At 37.6% G+C, this 18,989-nt stretch overlaps 1 protein-coding gene across 11 annotated transcripts in view; it reads left to right on the top strand.

Annotated features, from left to right (window-relative positions):
- ATG10 (autophagy related 10) overlaps window positions 1-18,989 on the top strand; it is a 421,428-nt gene that overhangs the window by 260,670 nt on the left and 141,769 nt on the right. For all 11 annotated transcript variants that reach the window (XM_049867036.1, XM_049867061.1, XM_049867030.1 and 8 more), the window contains one exon: window positions 17,240-17,337. In XM_049867036.1, the coding sequence (XP_049722993.1) occupies window positions 17,240-17,337 (98 nt within the window). The remainder of the gene's footprint in view (window positions 1-17,239; window positions 17,338-18,989) is intronic.

An 18,989-nucleotide genomic window follows, 5' to 3' on the forward strand; every position in this document is an offset into this window, starting at 1 on the left:
TGATATCATGTGGTGAGTCTTTCTGCCCGGGCTAGCCTCCACCTATGAGTCACCTCATTATCTTAACCTGTGAGGTAGTTGTGATCTGGGGCCCCTTCATGAATAACGAAGACTCCAGTCACTGGTGAAATTCTAAGAATCTAGAGATTACCTCCCTCACCCAGGAATAAAGACCAAATTCTTTGAGTATATCCCACAAATATACATAAACTTTCTCATGTAATTTTTAAAAAGTTTTATTTTTATTTTCTATTCAAAATTACTAAACAAATGTAACATTTTAAAATTTGGGCTGATAATTTTGAAAATAGATAATTATTAAACTAGACTTTTAAACCATCTATTTGTGCTGTATTAGTTAAGAATATTTGGTTACAAATAATTGAACCTGACCATGGTAAGCGGAAAACTTATTGGAAGGATAGCTCATAAAGTCAAATGACAAGCTGAGGAGATGTTTAGTTTCCTTTGGTTTTAGTGGTGGGACATGGGACTCTGCCTCCTGCTTACTTTGGAATTTCTCTCCTAAATCAGAAGTATGTTTGAATACTGAGAAATGCTATATCTATTATATATGCATTTGCCTAATGCTATGGATTTACATAAGTATGAGGAGGTTTTTTAATATAAATCCAAAGCATTTAATCAATAAATTTTTTATCCTGATTGTTCAGTCTTTATTCTTAGTAAAATTGTGCCAATTTTTCTAGAAATAATGTTGAACTTTCATCTATCCAATCATTTGAAAATATTTTTGCCAGAGGCATGAGGACATTTCCAAAATGCAGAGACAAATAAGGCAAATCAGAAATAGGTGATGCCTTCAAGGAACTTATAGTCTAGTGAGGGAGACAAGACAGGTGTGCAATTTACTGCAACCAGTATTATCTGTTAAGGGCCATAAGGTGTAAAGAGCATCACAGGTTTCAGAAGGCTGATATTAATTTGAGCTGGAATGATTAAGAGAGGCCCTGATTGGACATGGGATTTGTCCATGCAGTGATGGGACTAAGGGCAGGCCATGCATAGTAAGAAAACCTAGGTTAGGCAGTATCGGTGGAGACTACTCGTAGGAAACCCTGGTGGTGTAGTGGTTAAGCGCTATGGCTGCTAACCAAGAGGTCAGCAGTTCGAATCTGCCAGGCGCTCCTTGGAAACTCTTGGGGCAGTTCTACTTTGTTCTATAGGGTTGCTATGAGTTGGAATCGGCTTGACGGCAGTGGGTTTTGGTTTTGGGTTTTACTAGTAGCAGCAGCAATAACAACACAACTAGTGTGTGGGTATCACTTTGTAGTTTACAGAGAGCTCCGGCATACAAAGACATGTTGTTAGGTGCCTTGGAGTTGTCTCCACTCATGGTGACTTTATGTATAACACTATGAAACTAGACTCAGTCCTGAGCCATCTTGATGATCTTTGGTATGTCTGAGTCCATTGTTCTGGCTATTTTGTTGATCTGTCTGATTGAGGATTTCCCTCATTTTTGCTGACCCTCTACCAACCGTAATGTCCTTTTCTAGCGATTGGTCTTTTCTGATGATGTGTGCAAAGTATGCAAGATGAAGTTTTGTCATTCTTGCTTCTAAGAAGCATCCCGATTGTATTTCTTCTAAGATCAATTTGTTTGTTCTTCTGGAAGTCCGTGGTATATTCAGTATTCTTTGCCAACATTTCAGTTCGAATATATCAGTTCTTCTTCTGTCTTCCTTTTTATTGTCCAGATTTTGCATGAAAACTTTATGAATAGTAACAGAACAAAGACGGACAGTGGTGAAAACTGTAGGGTCTGGTGTTCTGATTCCTAGCTCTGCTGCTTTTTAACTGTGTGACTTTGAGCAAGTTCCTGAACTTTTCTGTTTCCTCTTGTATCATTTGAAAAATAAAATCGAGATAATAATAATAATACCTACTCCGTTGAATTGTGAGGATTATGAATTAATATATGAAACCAGGCTTGGCACACTGTACCCTTGAATATTAGAAGCTGAATTGTGCATCTTGATCCTCACAAAAATATTGTGAGGTAGGAACCGTTACCATCCTCATGTACAGAAATAAAAACTGAGCGCTTGGAGAGACAAAATGGTCTACCCAAGGGCACATAGAAAACAATGGAATTAGGGGTTAAACTCTATAGCTTATTTTTAACTGCACCAAACTGTCATTCAGATACCTTTACTAATAAATTTAAGAAACATACCAACTAAATTAACTAGTTGATTTTATACATAAGTTAAAAAGTTGCCGTAATCTGTATTTTCAACATTGTTACTCAGTTTTTTCAAGATTAATAAAGATACAAAATGCTAACCATGTATGTAGGAATAAATTTAAAAAATTAACAGAATTAGCCAGCATTGTAGCTGATATGAATGTACATGAACAATTAACACTCATTTCATATCACAATGTAATTTTCTCACTGAAGCAAAAATGAATTTTCCCCTTTGGTGGAGCATCAGCTCTGCCTCTCTGTGAATATGACATGAATTTTTATGTCCTCTAAAGCTCTGCTGAAGACAATATATAGAATAATGACATATTTCATTGTGAAAAATCCATGGTTTCGTTTTTACTTCTAGTGACCACATTCAGCACATTATTCTTAAGCTTACTCCGAATAATTTACATTCTCTCTAATCTTCATTTTAGGAGCTGTGCAATTTTAGTGAAACCACACCCAGTAAGGATAAAGGTGACTTCAGTGTGCTTGTGTGAGAGTTAGGCAGTGCTGGTGAAATATCTCATGCTGTTATTTGATTCATGAAAACTAATAGCCCTGAGAAATTTAATTTAGAAAGCTGCATATTTTGGGTAATATATAGATTACTTGACATGTAGGTTATTATTCAATTGAGAGATTTTATATGAAAATGTTAAATTAAATAATACTGGCAGGTGCTAAAGATTATACTTTTTAATTATTCTATTTTCATCCAATGCCTCTTTTTTTCTCACTGACATTTTTAGGTTGCACTCAGGACATTTGCTATGGATTGAACTCTGTCTCTCAAAAATACCTGTTGTAAATCCTTATCCCTATGCTTGTGGCTATAATCCCATTTGGCAATTGGTTGTCTTTGTTATGTTGATGAGGCAGGATTAGTGTAGTGTATATCTTGAGTCAATCTGTTTTGAGATATAAAAGAGATTAAATGCAAGCTATCAAGTAGGAGGTGGGGGAGGACAGATGCTAACCCACATGAAGATTGCCCATGAGCAGAAGCTCAAAAAGAGACAAGGACCCTCCTCCAGAACAGAGAGAGGGAGAAATCCTTTCCCTAGAGCCAGCACCTTGAATTTGGATTTGAACCTCCTAAACTCTGAGAAAATTGTTTCTGTTTATTAAAGCCGCCCATCTGTGGTATTTCTGTTAGAGCAATACTGGATAACTAAGACACTATTTCTTTAGCTTAAATGTGTATCATCATTCTATGGTGATTCAGGCACATAGTAGGCACTCAGTAAACACTTGTTAAATGAGTGACTTTAATTTATCATGCCTACGCCATTGGCATGGCACTTTATAGGTTGCTGCTAAAATTATTTTGTATTGTACTTCAAACTTTCAAGTGTTCAAGGGTTTTTACTTAGCCTTAACGTGATTAATGAGATTTCTAAGCATGTTAAAATTGGTCCTATCTTAGGTCTGAAACTAGAAAGTTGTTAATTGAATGACCGAATATGCTTATGTCTCCTCTGACTGAGGCCAGACCTCCCCCGACCCTTACCCCCTCCCCCAAAAAAACAGCGTGGCTTAAAATTTCTGATTGGAAATACCCTGAACTGAACATGTAGGTATATAACAAGCTCATGAAAGTTATTTAACTGAGTATTTATATATGCTCACCTTTTAATTTCAAGTTAAAGTTTTGGGGCTTCAGTTTTCATAAAGGAGTATATACAAAGCCCTATTTAAACTCTGTTCCTATGATGCAGTTCTTTATGTTTTATTATTCCAGTTCAGTGGTTCCAGTGGGATTTCTGAAGGCTTCATTTTTCTTTTGAAATAATTAGAGTCACATTCATATTTGAATATATTTTAGGCATCACCAGTGTATGACAGAGCTTTGAAGATATTGCAATTAGGCCAAACCTTTTAGTTTTTGTATAAAAGATCAGAAAGCTAACTTTTATATGTCTTTGGTCATGAAGGTGTGAACTATATAACTAGACAAACCAATGATGAAGGCTTAGGGAAAATAACCCACATCATAATTCTTTAAGTCATTACTGTCATTTTTGTTTATGACAAAGCTATATTTACACTACAAATGGTCTGCAGAAACTAAGAGATTAATGAAGATACAGGGGACAAGCAAAATTATAGACTCATGCTTACAGTACTGCCATTACTTAACATATTTTCGGAACTGCTGGTTTTGAAACTTTTTCCAGTCCCTGTGACCAAAATTTGGCAGACAGTTGCCTGTGAAAGGTGAATTTATTTTGAAACAACAAAATAATTTGAAACAAAATATGAGGAATAAAATGTGTATACATTTTTCCTTTGATAAAAATGTATTTGTGCCTATAAAATAATTAGTTTCTCATCCGGCTCTGAAGACAGTTCCAAAGGAACAGTTCCAGTGACAGCTTTACAACATTGTCGGTAGAAGTAGTCGTTGAATTTGTTGAATAGTCAGGTAACCTCCCCAGGTGACTATTTGGAAGAACAGTGCTGTTTTGAATATTTAAGACCTGATATGCTTGTTTGAAACACCGAAATTCTAATATTTATAGTCTCGCTAGACTTAGCATGCCACCATCAGAAGGTGCCAAACACAGAACCTCAGCAGAGATTAGAGACTGTGTTGGGCCTCGAGATAAAACCAGATTATGGACCTCTAAGAAGCAAATATTTTGGCAATGGTTGATGTTCCTCAGTCTTCCTAAGGGGGTTAGGTTTTGAAAGTATAGTTTGGAGAGACTATTCATAGAAATTACAACTATGTGAGCCATCTCAAGCAGAATGGCCTTCAGATACATCATCATGGGAGGTTACGTTCTGTTATGTTACCAGCTTTTCCATCAGTTCCACTCTGATCAATAGAGTCTACCCTACAAACAAAGTTCTGGTTGCAAGAATCAGAAAACCACTTAAGCTAGTTCAGAAAATTGGGTTGAGAAGAGAATAGGGCTTCTTGTAAAGAAAAAGGCAACTCACAGAAATAAAGCTTAGATAGGCCTCATTGGGACTACAGTCAGTAGTTCCACTGAGGTGGGTACTTCCTCAGCCCCTTGTCTTTGCCTTTCTGTATATAGCTATACTGTTCTCTCTCTACAGATCACCTTCTGCTACATAATTCTGACTTCTGTGTCCCCATAATTTGGGCTTGTACAGCATCATCCCTGTTCCATATTTTACACCATCTGACAGGCCCAGTACTGCCGCCATTCATCTAGACGCTAGGAATATAGTAGGGATCCATATAGTCAAGGTTCCTACCTACATGAAGACTACATTCTAGGTGTGGGAGACCACTAACTGATGCATAAACAAAACAATAAAATAGTAATCAGAAAGTGATATATTCAGTGAAGAAAACAAGCATTTGTGTCTCAGTTCAACTTCTTGTGAGAAACAGAGACTATTAACCTTTTCACACATATGTCAGATAATGTTATTGCCCTATGCAAAACCCTGCAGTGGTTCTTCATTTTACCCAGTAAAAATCAATGTCTTTCTTAGAAGAAAATAGTAAATCTTCCTGACCTTGAATTAGGCAAAACCTTTTAAGGTATAAATTCAAAATCATAAGTGACAAAGAAAAAATAGATAAATTGTACTTTATCAAAATTTTAAAAATCTGTGCTTCAAAGAACAACATCAAGCAAGTGAAAAGACAACACACAGAATTAGGGAAAATATTTGCAAATAATATATCTGATCAGGGACTTCTATGTAGAATATACAGAGAATTCTTACAATTCAAAAATAAGACAACTAACCTAATTCAAAAATGGGAAAAGGATCAAAATAGATATTTCTCCAAATAAGATGTACAGATGACCAGTAAGCATATGAAAAGGTACTCAGCTTCACTTGTAATCAGGGAAAACGCATACCAAAACCACAATGAGCAGAGTATGGAGCGAGATGATAGTGTGAGAAGCTACGCATTCCCATTCCCCTATAAAAACACCAAAAAAAAAAAAAAAAAAAAAACAGAAAATGGCAGAATGAACTTTGTCAGAACTCTGAAAACCAGTAAAAAGATTACAACGACTAAGCAGTGCAGAATCATGAAAAAGGAGATATCTAAATGATAAGAAAAGTTTGGTTTTCTACAGACCTGAGCCCCACTTCCTCCCTGACTTGGGATGGCCATCTTGAAGTGGTAGTGGCTAACCAGAAAGGGAGCTTAGATTCTGGCTCTAGATGGAGTATAACAGAGTTTATTAGCAAATTATTATGTGTGTCTGTTTTAACTTGTCTGGGGGCTGCTTGAAGAACTGAAGCAAAATGCCTGTCTCTGGCCAGTCTAAAAACTCACCTAGAGTGGAGGGGCAGTAAACAGTGCCAAAAGGCTGTAACACCTATAGCTGACTGGGGCTAAAGAGTGCTATTAAGGCAGACAGTAGGTACCTAAAGACAGGAAAGAGACTCAAGAAGAGAATTTCTTTCAGAAAGTAAGATTTTCAAAAGCATCATGTATATGGGAGAATTGAGAAAGCCATTCATATGCCCAGGGCAGGGTGCATGGTCTGAAATGACCTGAGAAGACTTTATGCCTTCACCTCATGCTGATCCTTAGGCTCAGCGCAAACCTGACTAAGTGTTGAAAAAGGGTCTATGATGCAGATTCAATTTGCAAAGTCCAAGAGAGGTTTTTGTTTTTCCCCTGGCATTCAAGGAAATCTCTGTTGAAACACTTCTGAACGCAAGCTACAGAGACTTCAGTGTCCACATATGTCCAGAAAGGCAGTCTTTGCAAATGGGTAGGGAAAGTCACTAAACACGTGGACTACAACAGCCTTCAATAATTAAAAAATATAATAATATTAAAAAAGAAAAAGCAAACTCTGAGGAAGGGAAGAATCTAATTTACAAAGTCACCACATTGTAATATTCCAATGTTAAATTTTCAATAAAAAAATCATGAGACATACAAAAAAGGATGGCCCAATCAAAAAAGCAAAGTAAAGCAACAGAAATCATCCCCAGGAAGCCCAGATAATGGACTTACTACATAAAGATTTTAAAGCAGAAGTATTAAATATACTCAAACAGCTAAAGGAAAACATGGACAAAAAGCTATAGGAAACCAAGAAAATGGTACATGAACAAAATTAGAATTACAGTAAAGTTAGAAATTTTAAAAGAAACCAAATAGAAATACTAGAGTCAAAAAGTTTAATAACTGAATTAAAGAAAAAAATTCTCCGCGAGGGTTCAACAGCAGATATGAACTGGCAGAAGAAAGAATTAGCAAAGTTGAAGATAGACCAATTGAAATATTAACCCTGAGGAGCAAAAAGAAAAAGGACTGAAGAAAAGTGAACACAGCCTAAGGGACTTGTGGGACACCATCAAGAGGAGCAATATATACATTATGGTAGTCCCAGGAAGAGAAGAGAGACAAAGAGGAAGAAGGAATATTTGAAAAAATGATGGCCAAAAAATTTGACAAAAGGTGTGAATCTACATATCCAAGAAGCTTAATGAACTCCAAGTTGGATAAATTCAAAGACATCCACACCAAGACACATGATTTAATCAAACTCTTGAAAACCATAGACACAATGAGAGAACCTTGAAAGCAGTGAGAAATGTGAATTGTCACGTACAAGGGATCCTCAATAAGGTTAAATACAATTTCTCCTCAGAAACCATGGGGCCAGAAGGCAGTGGGATGACATATTTAAAGTGCTGAAAAAAAAAGAACTATAAGCCAAAAATTCTATATCTGGCAAAACTGTCCTTCAAAAATGAGGACAAAATTAATGCATTCCCAGATAAGCAAATGGAGACATTACTATTGCCCCTACAGAAATAAAAAAGATTATAAGAAAACACTATGAATGTTTGTACACTAACAAATTATATTTAAAAAAAAAAGTTGCCGTCAAGAGGGTTCTGACTCATAGCAACCCTACAGGACAGAGTAGAACTGCCCCAGAATGTCTCCAAGGAGTGGCTGGTGGATTTGAAACGCTGACCTTTTGGTTAGCCGCTGAATGCTTAACCACTGCACTGTCAGGGGTAACAAATTAGATAATCCAGATGAAAGGGACAAATTCCTAGAAACACACAAACTAGCTAAATTGGCTCAAGAACAAATAGAAAATATCAACAGACCTGTAACAAATGAAGAAACCAAATTAGTTATAAACACCTCCCAACAGAAAATAGTCCAGGACCAGGTGGCTTCACTGGTGAATTCTAACAAACATTTACAGAAAAAATTAACATCAAACCTTCTCAAACTCTTTCAAAAAATATAAGAAGTGGGAACATTTCCTAACTTATTTTAGGAGGCCAAAATTACCCTGATACCAAAGCCAGAAAAGACACCACAAGAAAGGAAAACCAATATCACTTCCGAATATGATGAAGAAATCCTCAACAAAATACTAGCAAACCAAATCCAAAAGCATATTAAAAGGATTATACACTATTATACATCTATTTCTAAAATCCCATAGCTTCATATTCCCATACCCCAGGGAGAACCTTCATGTGGTGGGATCCTAGTTCTTCTGACTTGAATTTAAACAGTTATTTTTCTCTTTGATTTAGTAATTCCACTCTCTTGGGAATTTATCAAAAAGAAATAGTTCAAAAGGAGAAAAATTGTTACAGCTTACATTGAAACTACTTTGTCCCAGGCATTGTTTAAAAACTGTTAATACTTTTTCGTATGTGTGTGTTTTAGGTGAAAGTTTACAATGCAAACTAGTTTTTCATTCAAAAATTTTACATACAAAATGTTTTGTGACATTAGTTGCAATCCTCACAATGTGTCGGCACTCTCCCCCTTTCCCTTTCCACCTTGGGTTCTCAGTGTCCATTCATCCAGTTTTCCTGTCCCTTTCTGACTTCTTATATTTGCTTTTGGGCAGGTGTTGCCCATTTAGTCTAGTATACTTGATTGAACTAAGAAACACATTCCTCACATGTGTTACTGTCTGTTTTATAGGTTTGTCTGATCTTTGGCTCAAAGGTGGACTTCAGGAGTGGCTTCAGTTCTGAGTTAGCAGGGTAAAAGCTGGTAGTACTTTTAAATGACCAACAGTAGAGGAATGCTTAAATACCTTGAGGTTAATCATCTTAGTACAATATCCTGCAACCAGTAAAATTATAACAATGACTTTTTTTTTTTTAACAATTTTTATTGTGCTTTAACTGAAAGTTTATAAATCAAATCGGTCTCTCACACAAAAACCCATATACACCTTGCTACACACTCCCAATTACTCCCCCCTAATGAGACAGCCCGCTCTCTCCCTCCACTCTCTCTTTTCGTGTCCATTTTGCCAGCTTCTAACCCCCTCCACCCTCTCATCTCCCCTACAGGCAGGAGATGCCAACATAGACTCAAGTGTCCACCTGATCCAAGAAGCTCACTTCTCACCAGCATCCCTCTCCAACCCACTGTCCAGTCCAATCCATGTCTGAAGAGTTGGCTTCGGGAATGGTTCCTGTCCTGGGCCAACAGAAGGTCTGGGGCCCATGACCACTGGGGTACTTCTAGCCTCAGTCAGACCATTAAGTCTGGTCTTATGAGAATTTGGGGTCTGCATCCCACTGCTCTCCTGCTCCCTCAGGGGTTCTCTGTTGGGTTCCCTGTCAGGGCAGTCATCAGTTGTAGCCGGGCACCATCTAGTTTTTCTGGTCTCAGGATGATGTAGTCTCTGGTTCATGTGGCCCTTTCTGTTTCTTGGTCTCGTAATTGCCTTGTGTCTTTGGTGTTCTTCATTCTCCTTTGATCCAGGTGGGTTCAGACCAACTGATGCATCTTAGATGACTGCTTGCTAGTGTTTAAGACCCCAGACGCCCAGATGCAGAATGTTTTCTTAATAGATTTTATTATGCCAACTGACTTAGATGTCCCCTGAAAACATGGTCCCCAGACCCCTGCCCCTGCTACGCTGGCCTTCGAAGCATTCAGTTTATTCAGGAAACTTCTTTGCTTTTGGTTTAGTCCAATTGTGCTGACCTCCCCTGTATTGTGTGCTGTCTTTCCCTTTACCTAAAGTAGCTCTTCTCTACTATCTAATTAGTGAATGCCCCTCTCCCACCTCCCCTCCCTCCCCGCTCTCGTAACCACAAAAGAATGTTTTCTTCTCAGTTTAAACTATTTCTCAAGTTCTTATAATAGTGGTCTTATACAATATTTGTCCTTTTGCAACTGACTAATTTCACTCAGCATAATGCCTTCCAGATTCCTCCATGTTATGAAATGTTTCACAGATTCCTCACTGTTCTTTATCGATGCATGGTATTCCATTGTGTGAATATACCATAATTTATTTATCCATTCATCTGTTGATGGGCACCTTGGTTGCTTCCATCTTTTTGCTATTGTAGACAGTGCTGCAATAAACATGGGTGTGCATGTATCTGTTCGTGTAAAGGCTCTTATTTCTCTAGGATATATTACAAGGAGTGGGATTGCCGGATCGTATGGTAGTTCTATTTCTAGCTTTTTAAGGAAGCACCAAATCGATTTCCAAAGTGGTTGTACCATTTGACATTCCCACCAGCAGTGTAGAAGTGTTCCAATCTCTCCACAGCCTCTCCAACATTTATTATTTTGTGTTTTTTGGATTAATGCCGGCCTTGTTGGAGTGAGATGAAATCTCATTGTAGTTTTGATCTGCATTTCTCTAATGGCTGATGATCATGAACATTTCCTCATATATCTGTTAGCTACCTGAATGTCTCCTTTAGTGAAGTGTCTATTCATATCTTTTGCCCATTTTTAAATTGGGTTATTTGTCTTTTTGCAGTTGAGTTTTTGCAGTATCATGTAGATTTTAGAGATCAGGAGCTGATCAGAAATGTCATAGCTAAATACTTTTTCCCAGTCTGTAGGTGGTCTTTTTACTCTTTTGGTGAAGTCTTTGGATGAGCATAGGTGCTTGATTTTTAGGAGCTCCCAGTTATCTAGTTTTTCTTCTACATCCTTTATAATGTTTTGTATACTGTTTATGCCATGTATTAGGGCTCCTAACATTGTCCCTATTTTTTCTTCCATGATCTTTATTGTTTTAGATTTCATATTTAGGTCTTTGATCCATTTTGAGTTAGTTTTGTGCATGGAGTGAGGTATGGGTCTTGTTTCATTTTTTTGCAGATGGACATCCAGTTATGCCAGCACCATTTGTTAAAAAGACTATCTTTTCCCCATTTAACTGTTTTAGAGCCTTTGTCAAATATCAACTGGTCATATGTGGATGGATTTATATCTGGATTCTCAATTCTGTTTCATTGGTCCATGTATCTGTTGTACCAGTACCAGGCTGTTTTGACTACTGTGGTGGTATAATAGGTTCTAAAATCAGGTAAAGTAAGGCCTCCCACTTTATTCTTCTTTTTCAGTAATGCCTTATTTATCTGGGGCCTCTTTCCCTTCCATATGCATAATGATGACTTTATCAATATAAACAAACAAAAAAAAAACCTTGTCATGGGGTCGGTTCCAACTCATAGCGATCCTATATGTTTATATTATAATGCTGAGTGGGGAAAAAAGAAATACAAACTTTCATCTATACCATTAATTCAGCAAATATTTATTGATCAGTTACTATGTGCCAGACCCTGATCCAGTGCTGGGATACAGCCAGGAATAAGGAAAGTCAAGAGACCTGCCCTCATGGTATGTATATTCTATGTTGTTGTTAGTTGCTGTCTAGTCAGGACTCATAGCGACCCTGTACACAACAGAATGAAACACTGCCCAGTCCTGCACCATCCTTAAAATCGTTGTTATGCTTGAGCTCATTGTTGCAGCCACTGTGTCAATCCACCTCGTTGAGGGTCTTCCTCTTTTCCACTGACCCTGTACTTTGCCAAGCATGATGCCCTTCTCCAGGGACTGATCCCTCCTGACAACATGTCCAAAGTATGTAAGATGCAGTCTCACCATCCTTGCTTCTAAGGAGCATTCTGGTTGTACTTCTCCCAGGACAGATTTGTTTGTTCTTTTGGCAGTCCATGGTGTATTCATTATTCTTCGCCAACACCACAATTTAAAGGCGTCAGTAGTTCTTCAGTCTTCCTTATTCTTTGTCCAGCTTTCACATGCATATGATGTGATTGAAAATACCATGACTTGGGTCAGGCGCACCTTAGTCTTCAAGATGACATCTTTGCTTTTCAACACTTTAAAGAGGTCCTTTGCAGCCGATTTACCCAATGCAATGCATTGTTTGATTTCTTGACTGCTGCTTCCATGGCTATTAATCGTGGATCCAAGTAAAATGAAATCCTTGACAACTTCAATCTTTTCTCCGTACATTCTATAGGGAACTGATAAATGTATAAAGAACCAGGATTAAGTGACATATAAAAAAAAGTAAAACAAGACAAAATGATGACTGGTTAGTGTGAGTGTGTGGTAGGAAGAAGTTGCCACCTTGACTGAGGGCTAATGCACAGTACAGAATGTCAGGAGACCAGGCCAGTGAGCAGGGCCCAGATAACCAAGAACTTGGATTTTATGCTGTGGGAAGAGGGGAACAAGGGAGTGATATTCAACAGAGGAGAGCCTTGATTGGATTTGGTTTGAGACTGATGAGATTGGGACCAAGTATTAGAAACCCAAGGATTGACAAAGGTTATTCTTGGCAGTTTGAACCACGCTCTCCAGTGCAGTGAAGTGGAGAGGATAGATTTCAGATAAATTTAGAATGCATAATAGAGTGTAGTTTTTGTTACAGGATGTAAGGCTGAGAAAGAGAGAGGAATTGTTACCACAAATCGGAGATTTGAGCCACCTGCTGCAAAGCAATACTGAGACAGGAGGAAGTAAGCAGAAATAGGGCTTTATTGAACCCCGTGTTCAAGAGACAGAGGGTTCCCCAAATTGTGTCTGCCCCAAAAGGGCTAACTGGATGGTTTTATAGGGAGAGGGTCAGGGTTTAGAGATTTTCAGCAATGTTGATTCTTCTTTGAGGTGGACATAATGATGAAGTAACCTATTGTTGATGCCTAGCAGGTCTCTTATGGCCATCCTGGTTTTGGTCACAAGAAAGATCCAGGTTTTGCTGAATTATCCTGGGTCCTGATGGTATTGCTCATTGCCTTGTCTCCTGGTCTATTCAACAACAAAAATCTCGATTACCTTGTTTTTCTATGAAGAAACAATCGTGAGACAGATTCCAGAGCAAGTAATCCAGACTTTCAAGAGCTAAAGATTTAATCACAGCTTATACAGCCAAACAAGAAAATACATTCTCTTATTTTGATACTGAAACACTAAAGAAAATGTATTTTCTCTACTTCAGAATCTAGGATGACTCCTGGGTTTTTGGCTTGGCAGCATTGTGTAGAGGATAGAGAAAAAGCATTGTTGTTGCATTAATGATGAAATTGTGATTTTTTTCATTATTAAAACAATATTTTCTTTATTACAGTGCTTGGAATCAAGTTAAAATCAGGAGACATCTAAAAATGTGTTTTTGTACTAATAGATCTGTTTTTAGTAAACGATACAGAAAGGGCTTAAATACTGTTAATAGTTGCAGTGGAGTTAATTCCAACTCATGGTGACCCCATGTACAGAGTAGAACAGCTCAGTAGGGTTTTCTTGGCTGTAATCTGAATGAAAGCAGATCGCCAGGCCTTTTCTTCTGTGTGGATTCGAACTGCCAGCTTCTGGGTTGAGTTAGCAGTTGAGTGCTAACCATTTATGCCAAAGGTTAGCAGTCGAGTGCAAACTGTTCATGCCACCTAGAAACTGGCCTAAATACTATTAATGTGGTATTGTCTTTCAAAAAGGTAGAAAAGAGAAGACAATAGAAATTCTACATCATTTAAAAAAATGTAGTTTTTTGTGATTTAAGTAAAAATACATTCAGTTTTCATGTTTTGAACTAATCTTTAACTCTTAACAGTCTGTTGCTCTAGGGTGACCCGATAATTTTTTAGTTCTTGTATTTTAAGGTGTTAAATTTTTTTCTCTAAATTTGGTCTTGTCTGAAAACTTATGGCACATACCCACAATTCCAGCATTGAATTTGATGAAAATATTCCATAGCATTTCTTCTGGGTTTCTCCACGTTGTTGCTAGGCTGCTGATTATTTCCTTTTGTATGATTGTTTCCAGCAAAAGATGCAGTTTTTTGACAGTGGTGAGACCAAATCATTTACTCCATCCTTAGGTTGTTGACTGAAATATTTAACAAAGAAAATTAAAATCATTACTGACTCTCAGATATTAAACTGAGCATTCTTTTCTAGATCTACAAAGCCTTTCTCTGTCTTAGAAGGAAATAAAGTTAAAGAAGGCACTCTTTCATTCAACATTTGTTCCGTAAATATATATAAAGCATTTGCAATGAGTGAGACATAAACTAGATAGTGGGACTCGAGTAATGAGCAGGATTCACACAGCACAGCCCTCAGAGGCAGCATGGAATAGCGGGAGGAGCAGGAAGAGCACTGGATTGTGAGTCCTGAGAGTCATGAACTGGCTATATAATTTTGGCAGATGTATATCATCCAAGGCCTTGGTTGCCTTATTTATAAAATTAGTGGTTATACCAGCGCTAACACTGTATCATCCAGCAAGTTGATTTCTTCTAACTTTGAAATGTAAAAGTTCTTCTAAAAGCATACCATCATCCTTTTCTGACTTGATTATTTAGTTTACTGTTTCACACTGAGTACTTAAGATCCTATCCTCTTTGTTCAACGTCAATATACTCACACAGGCACACACTCACATGTGCGCGTGCATATTTTAAAGATGTGTAGTGCTTATCTTAAGGGCAGAGTTTGGCCCTACTCTGTAAATGTATTCAGAAAACAATATAACACAGATACTGAAAGCAGCTTGTTTTTAACTTGTAGCTAAACATGACATTCAAATGTTAATTGGATGAATAAATCTTGTTCATTTTACAGACATGAAAATGTCAATGGAATAAAACTATTTATCACAAGATAATGATCTCCTGCCACCAGATAAATGCCAAGATGAAGATACTTATTAAAAATGTATCAAAATATTCTTTTGCTATTTATTGAAAATAAAGGTTGAGGAAAAGTTCAGCTTTTCAGTTCTAACATGAGAAATGCCCTGCCTATAGTATCAGTATATTGCCATATCAAAGACAATGTGCATGGTATAGAAACATTAGAAAATTCTAAGAAATAAAACTCTAGAAATGAATCTTTTAGCTTTGCAGTATGAGAATTGTTGGAGTAGCGAAGTGGAGGCTGGGAGGAGCTACCTTACGTTTATCGAGCTCTTGTGTGCCTGACACAGTCCTGGGTATAAGCCTTATGAAAATACGATTTGAAAGATACTATCCTCATTTTACAGATTAAGTTCAAAGGAATGTAACACTGAAAGAGTAAGTGCCAACACCAGGTTTCAAACTTAGTGTGAACTCCAAATACAGTGCTCTTTCTCTACACCCATGTCTCTACTTATATTCTTTAAGTTTAAATACATGACTTTCCTTTTTTTAGGTCTTGTTCTTCCCCAAGTTTTGTTGCACTTGATGACCAAATATTTCTATAAAACCTGTTGCCGTTGATTCCAGCTCACAGAGACTCTAAAGGACAAAGTAGAACTTCCCCATAGGGTTTTCAAGGAGCGGTTGGTGTATCCTAACTGCCAGCCTTCTGGTTAGCAGCCAAGCTCTTAACCACTGTGCCACTAGGGCCCCTAATGTTTCTAGAGATATAATTAGTATACCGATTTGGTTTCTTTAAACAATGTCATTTTGCCTATTGAATGCCTCTCTTGTCCTGAGGAAAAGAGCAGATCCTTAAGCCTTGAGAACTTAATAACTCTGAATGGGCCAAGTAGCACTATTTTCCAGCACTTAGACTACCTTCTTTTCAGCAGTGAGGGGTTTAAAAGTCTTTAAGTAACTCCTTCTTTCTGCTTTCTTTTCTGAATATATATACTTACTTCTCTACTTAAGTATATTCTAAGTGCTAGAGCAGTCTTTGTAAAACACATTATCTGGGCGGCTACTGAATATAAGGGGATATTTGAAGCTGTTTAAACAGAAAAGAGGAATTATTGTCCACTTTTTTTTTTTTTTTAAAGCTTTTACTAATCTCTTCATGCCAGCCCCTCTGATTCCATTCCACTCACAATTATCTTCTTTCTCCACCTGCCAGAGACATTGGGTGTTACTGTCTCCCTCACCTAGACTGTCATAGAACTGTAATTGTTCTCTGGCAGTTACCAAACCCTTGCCTTTCAGGCGGGAGGCCTGGGTTTGATTTTCAGCTGATGCACTTCAAGCACAGCCACCACAAATCTGTCATCGGAGGCTTTTGTGTTGCTGTGATGCTGTTCAGTCTTCAGCAGAGCTTATAGACTAGGAAGACAGGCCGGATCATCTAAATCTACAAGTCAGACAGCAAAAATCTTACAGATCACAACAGTCCGATCGCGTTGTGCATGGGGTCACCACGAGTCAGAGGCCAACTCGACTGCAGCTATTAACAACAGCAACACCTAGGATTTTAGTTGTTGATATACTTGTCATAAGTTACCTAGTAGGTGGTAAGTTCCTTACTAGGAGAAATTGTGTGTTTTCTTCTCTGTATTCCCTAGGGTGCCTAACAGAGTGATTTCAACATTACAGATACTCAGTAAATGAGGAAATGAAAGAAGCATGAATATAATCTCTTTGAAATTTTAAGAACTAGAGAAAGTATTAAGTCTTCAGAGTTATCCATAGTGCACTCTTGTGAATATGGGTGTCTGTCTACCTGGTCCTCTGCCTATGCTTGTATCTTATCAGTTTCCTCTAAAACACATTTGAGTTTTACTTATTTTGTAAAATTCCTGGAGGCAATGAATGAGCAAATAATTTAACTGCTAGATGGATTTAAAAGGAGAGAAGCTTCAATGTTTAAATTTTCCCCAGGAAGAGAATAGTAATTCATATAGCACTCTTTTGATATATAACTAGTATATGTACTAGTAAAGTTTTTTTATTTAAATAATAATATTCTCCCAGTATTTCTAAACAGATGCCAAGCACCATTGTACCCATGGGATTACTAGCTGACAATATTTAACTTACACTTTCACAGATGGAAGACCTTTAACTCTGAAAGACATATGGGAACGAGTCCATGAATTCTACAAGACGCGGCTTCTGCAGGGACCATGGGACACCATTACCCAACAGGTTAGAAATGATTTTCATTTTACTATATGCAGTTCTTCCCCTCTGCTCATCTTTTAGTCTAATTCTCTCTCTCCCATCTTTTTCCCGATTTCACTCTTCCACATCCTTACAAATTTTAGCTTAAAGACTAGTTCCTCAAACACACCTTCTCAGACCCAGGCTTGGTTTAGCCCCCTTGTTATAAGCTCTCATAATCAAAACCGACTCATGGCGACCCCATGTGTTACAGAGTAGAATTTCTCTATAGGGTTTTCTTGGCTGTAGTCTTAACAGAAAGATGTCACCAAAGCTCTCATAAACCAAAAAGCCAAACCTGTTGCCTTCGAGTCAATTCCAACTCATAGCGACCCTACAGGACAGGGTAGAACCGCCTCATAGGGTTTCCAAGGAGCGTCTGGTAGATTTAATTGCTGACCTTTTGGTTAGCAGCCTTAGCTCTTAACCACTGTACCACCAGGGTTTCCAAAGCTCTGAGAGCACCCTATAATTTTCCTTCATAATGCTTATCATAATTTTTAATTATATATGTGTGTGTTTTTTTAATTGCCTGTGTTTTCCACTAGATTGTGAGCACTCATGAGGGCATACCACATCTGTTTTACTCTACATTATATACCCTGCACCAGCACAGTACTTAGCATATAGTAGGTACTCCAGAAAACTGTATTAAGTAAATGAAAATAGAAACTAAGTTGGCATACATATTAAGAAATAAATGATTTCACTTGTGTCAGCTATACTGCTCCATAGTTTAACTAGTAGGTGCATTTCCAAAAAAATTAACTTTTGATTAGTAATAGATTTGCTGTAGTGATTTGCAAAAGTAGAGAAAATAGATCTGTCAATCATATAAGTCATTATTAGTGCCTTGCTAAATTCAGCAGTTAATTATTTTTGAAATTTAAAAATACTTTGCAACCAATCATGGTCTCTTTAAAAATAATTTTTACTTACATAAAAAAATCTTATTTTTTTTTCCCCTAGCCTCGGCTGAGCTTAATCAAAGCTTCCTTTAAAAATGACTTTATCAGCCATTAGGATTGTTATGCCCTCTTATGTGTTTGATCACAATGATGACAGTTTATCTCCCAATCAACACAAGTATCCTTAGCATCTGACAATGACTGCAAGTAACTGTTTTCCAGATTTTAATTGAGAACAAAACTAGATTTAAATGTATGTATATTTCTGTAGGTGCCTTCAAGTCGATCCCAACTATTGGAGAAGCTATGTTTTTCAGAATAGAACTGTGTGCCTTAGGGTTTTCAATTGCTGATTTTCAGAAGGAGATCACCAGGTCTTTCCTCCAAGGCATCTCTGGGTGGACTTGAACCTCCAACCTTTCAATTAGCAGCCAAGGGCATCAACCATTCACACCACCCAAGATCTCCCATATCTTTCACACTACCTTTCACATTGATCCTCTCCCTTCCCACTGTCCTAGATCCAGCCTTTATGACCTCACCTGGAACACAATAAAGCCTTGTGTGTCTGGTCTTTTGCTCCTTCCTTCTCTACACTTTACCACTGGTCATATCTTTTTAACCACTGCTGCACTTGCATTTTACCCATGCTCAAACCTGCAATCACATTTCAAAGGCTTATGGTATGTGACCTAAATGCCTTACCCGGACTTCAGTGGCTGTCACACT

This window comes from Elephas maximus, chromosome 2 (assembly GCF_024166365.1).
Source record: "Elephas maximus indicus isolate mEleMax1 chromosome 2, mEleMax1 primary haplotype, whole genome shotgun sequence".
Classification (NCBI taxonomy): Eukaryota; Metazoa; Chordata; class Mammalia; order Proboscidea; family Elephantidae; genus Elephas; species Elephas maximus.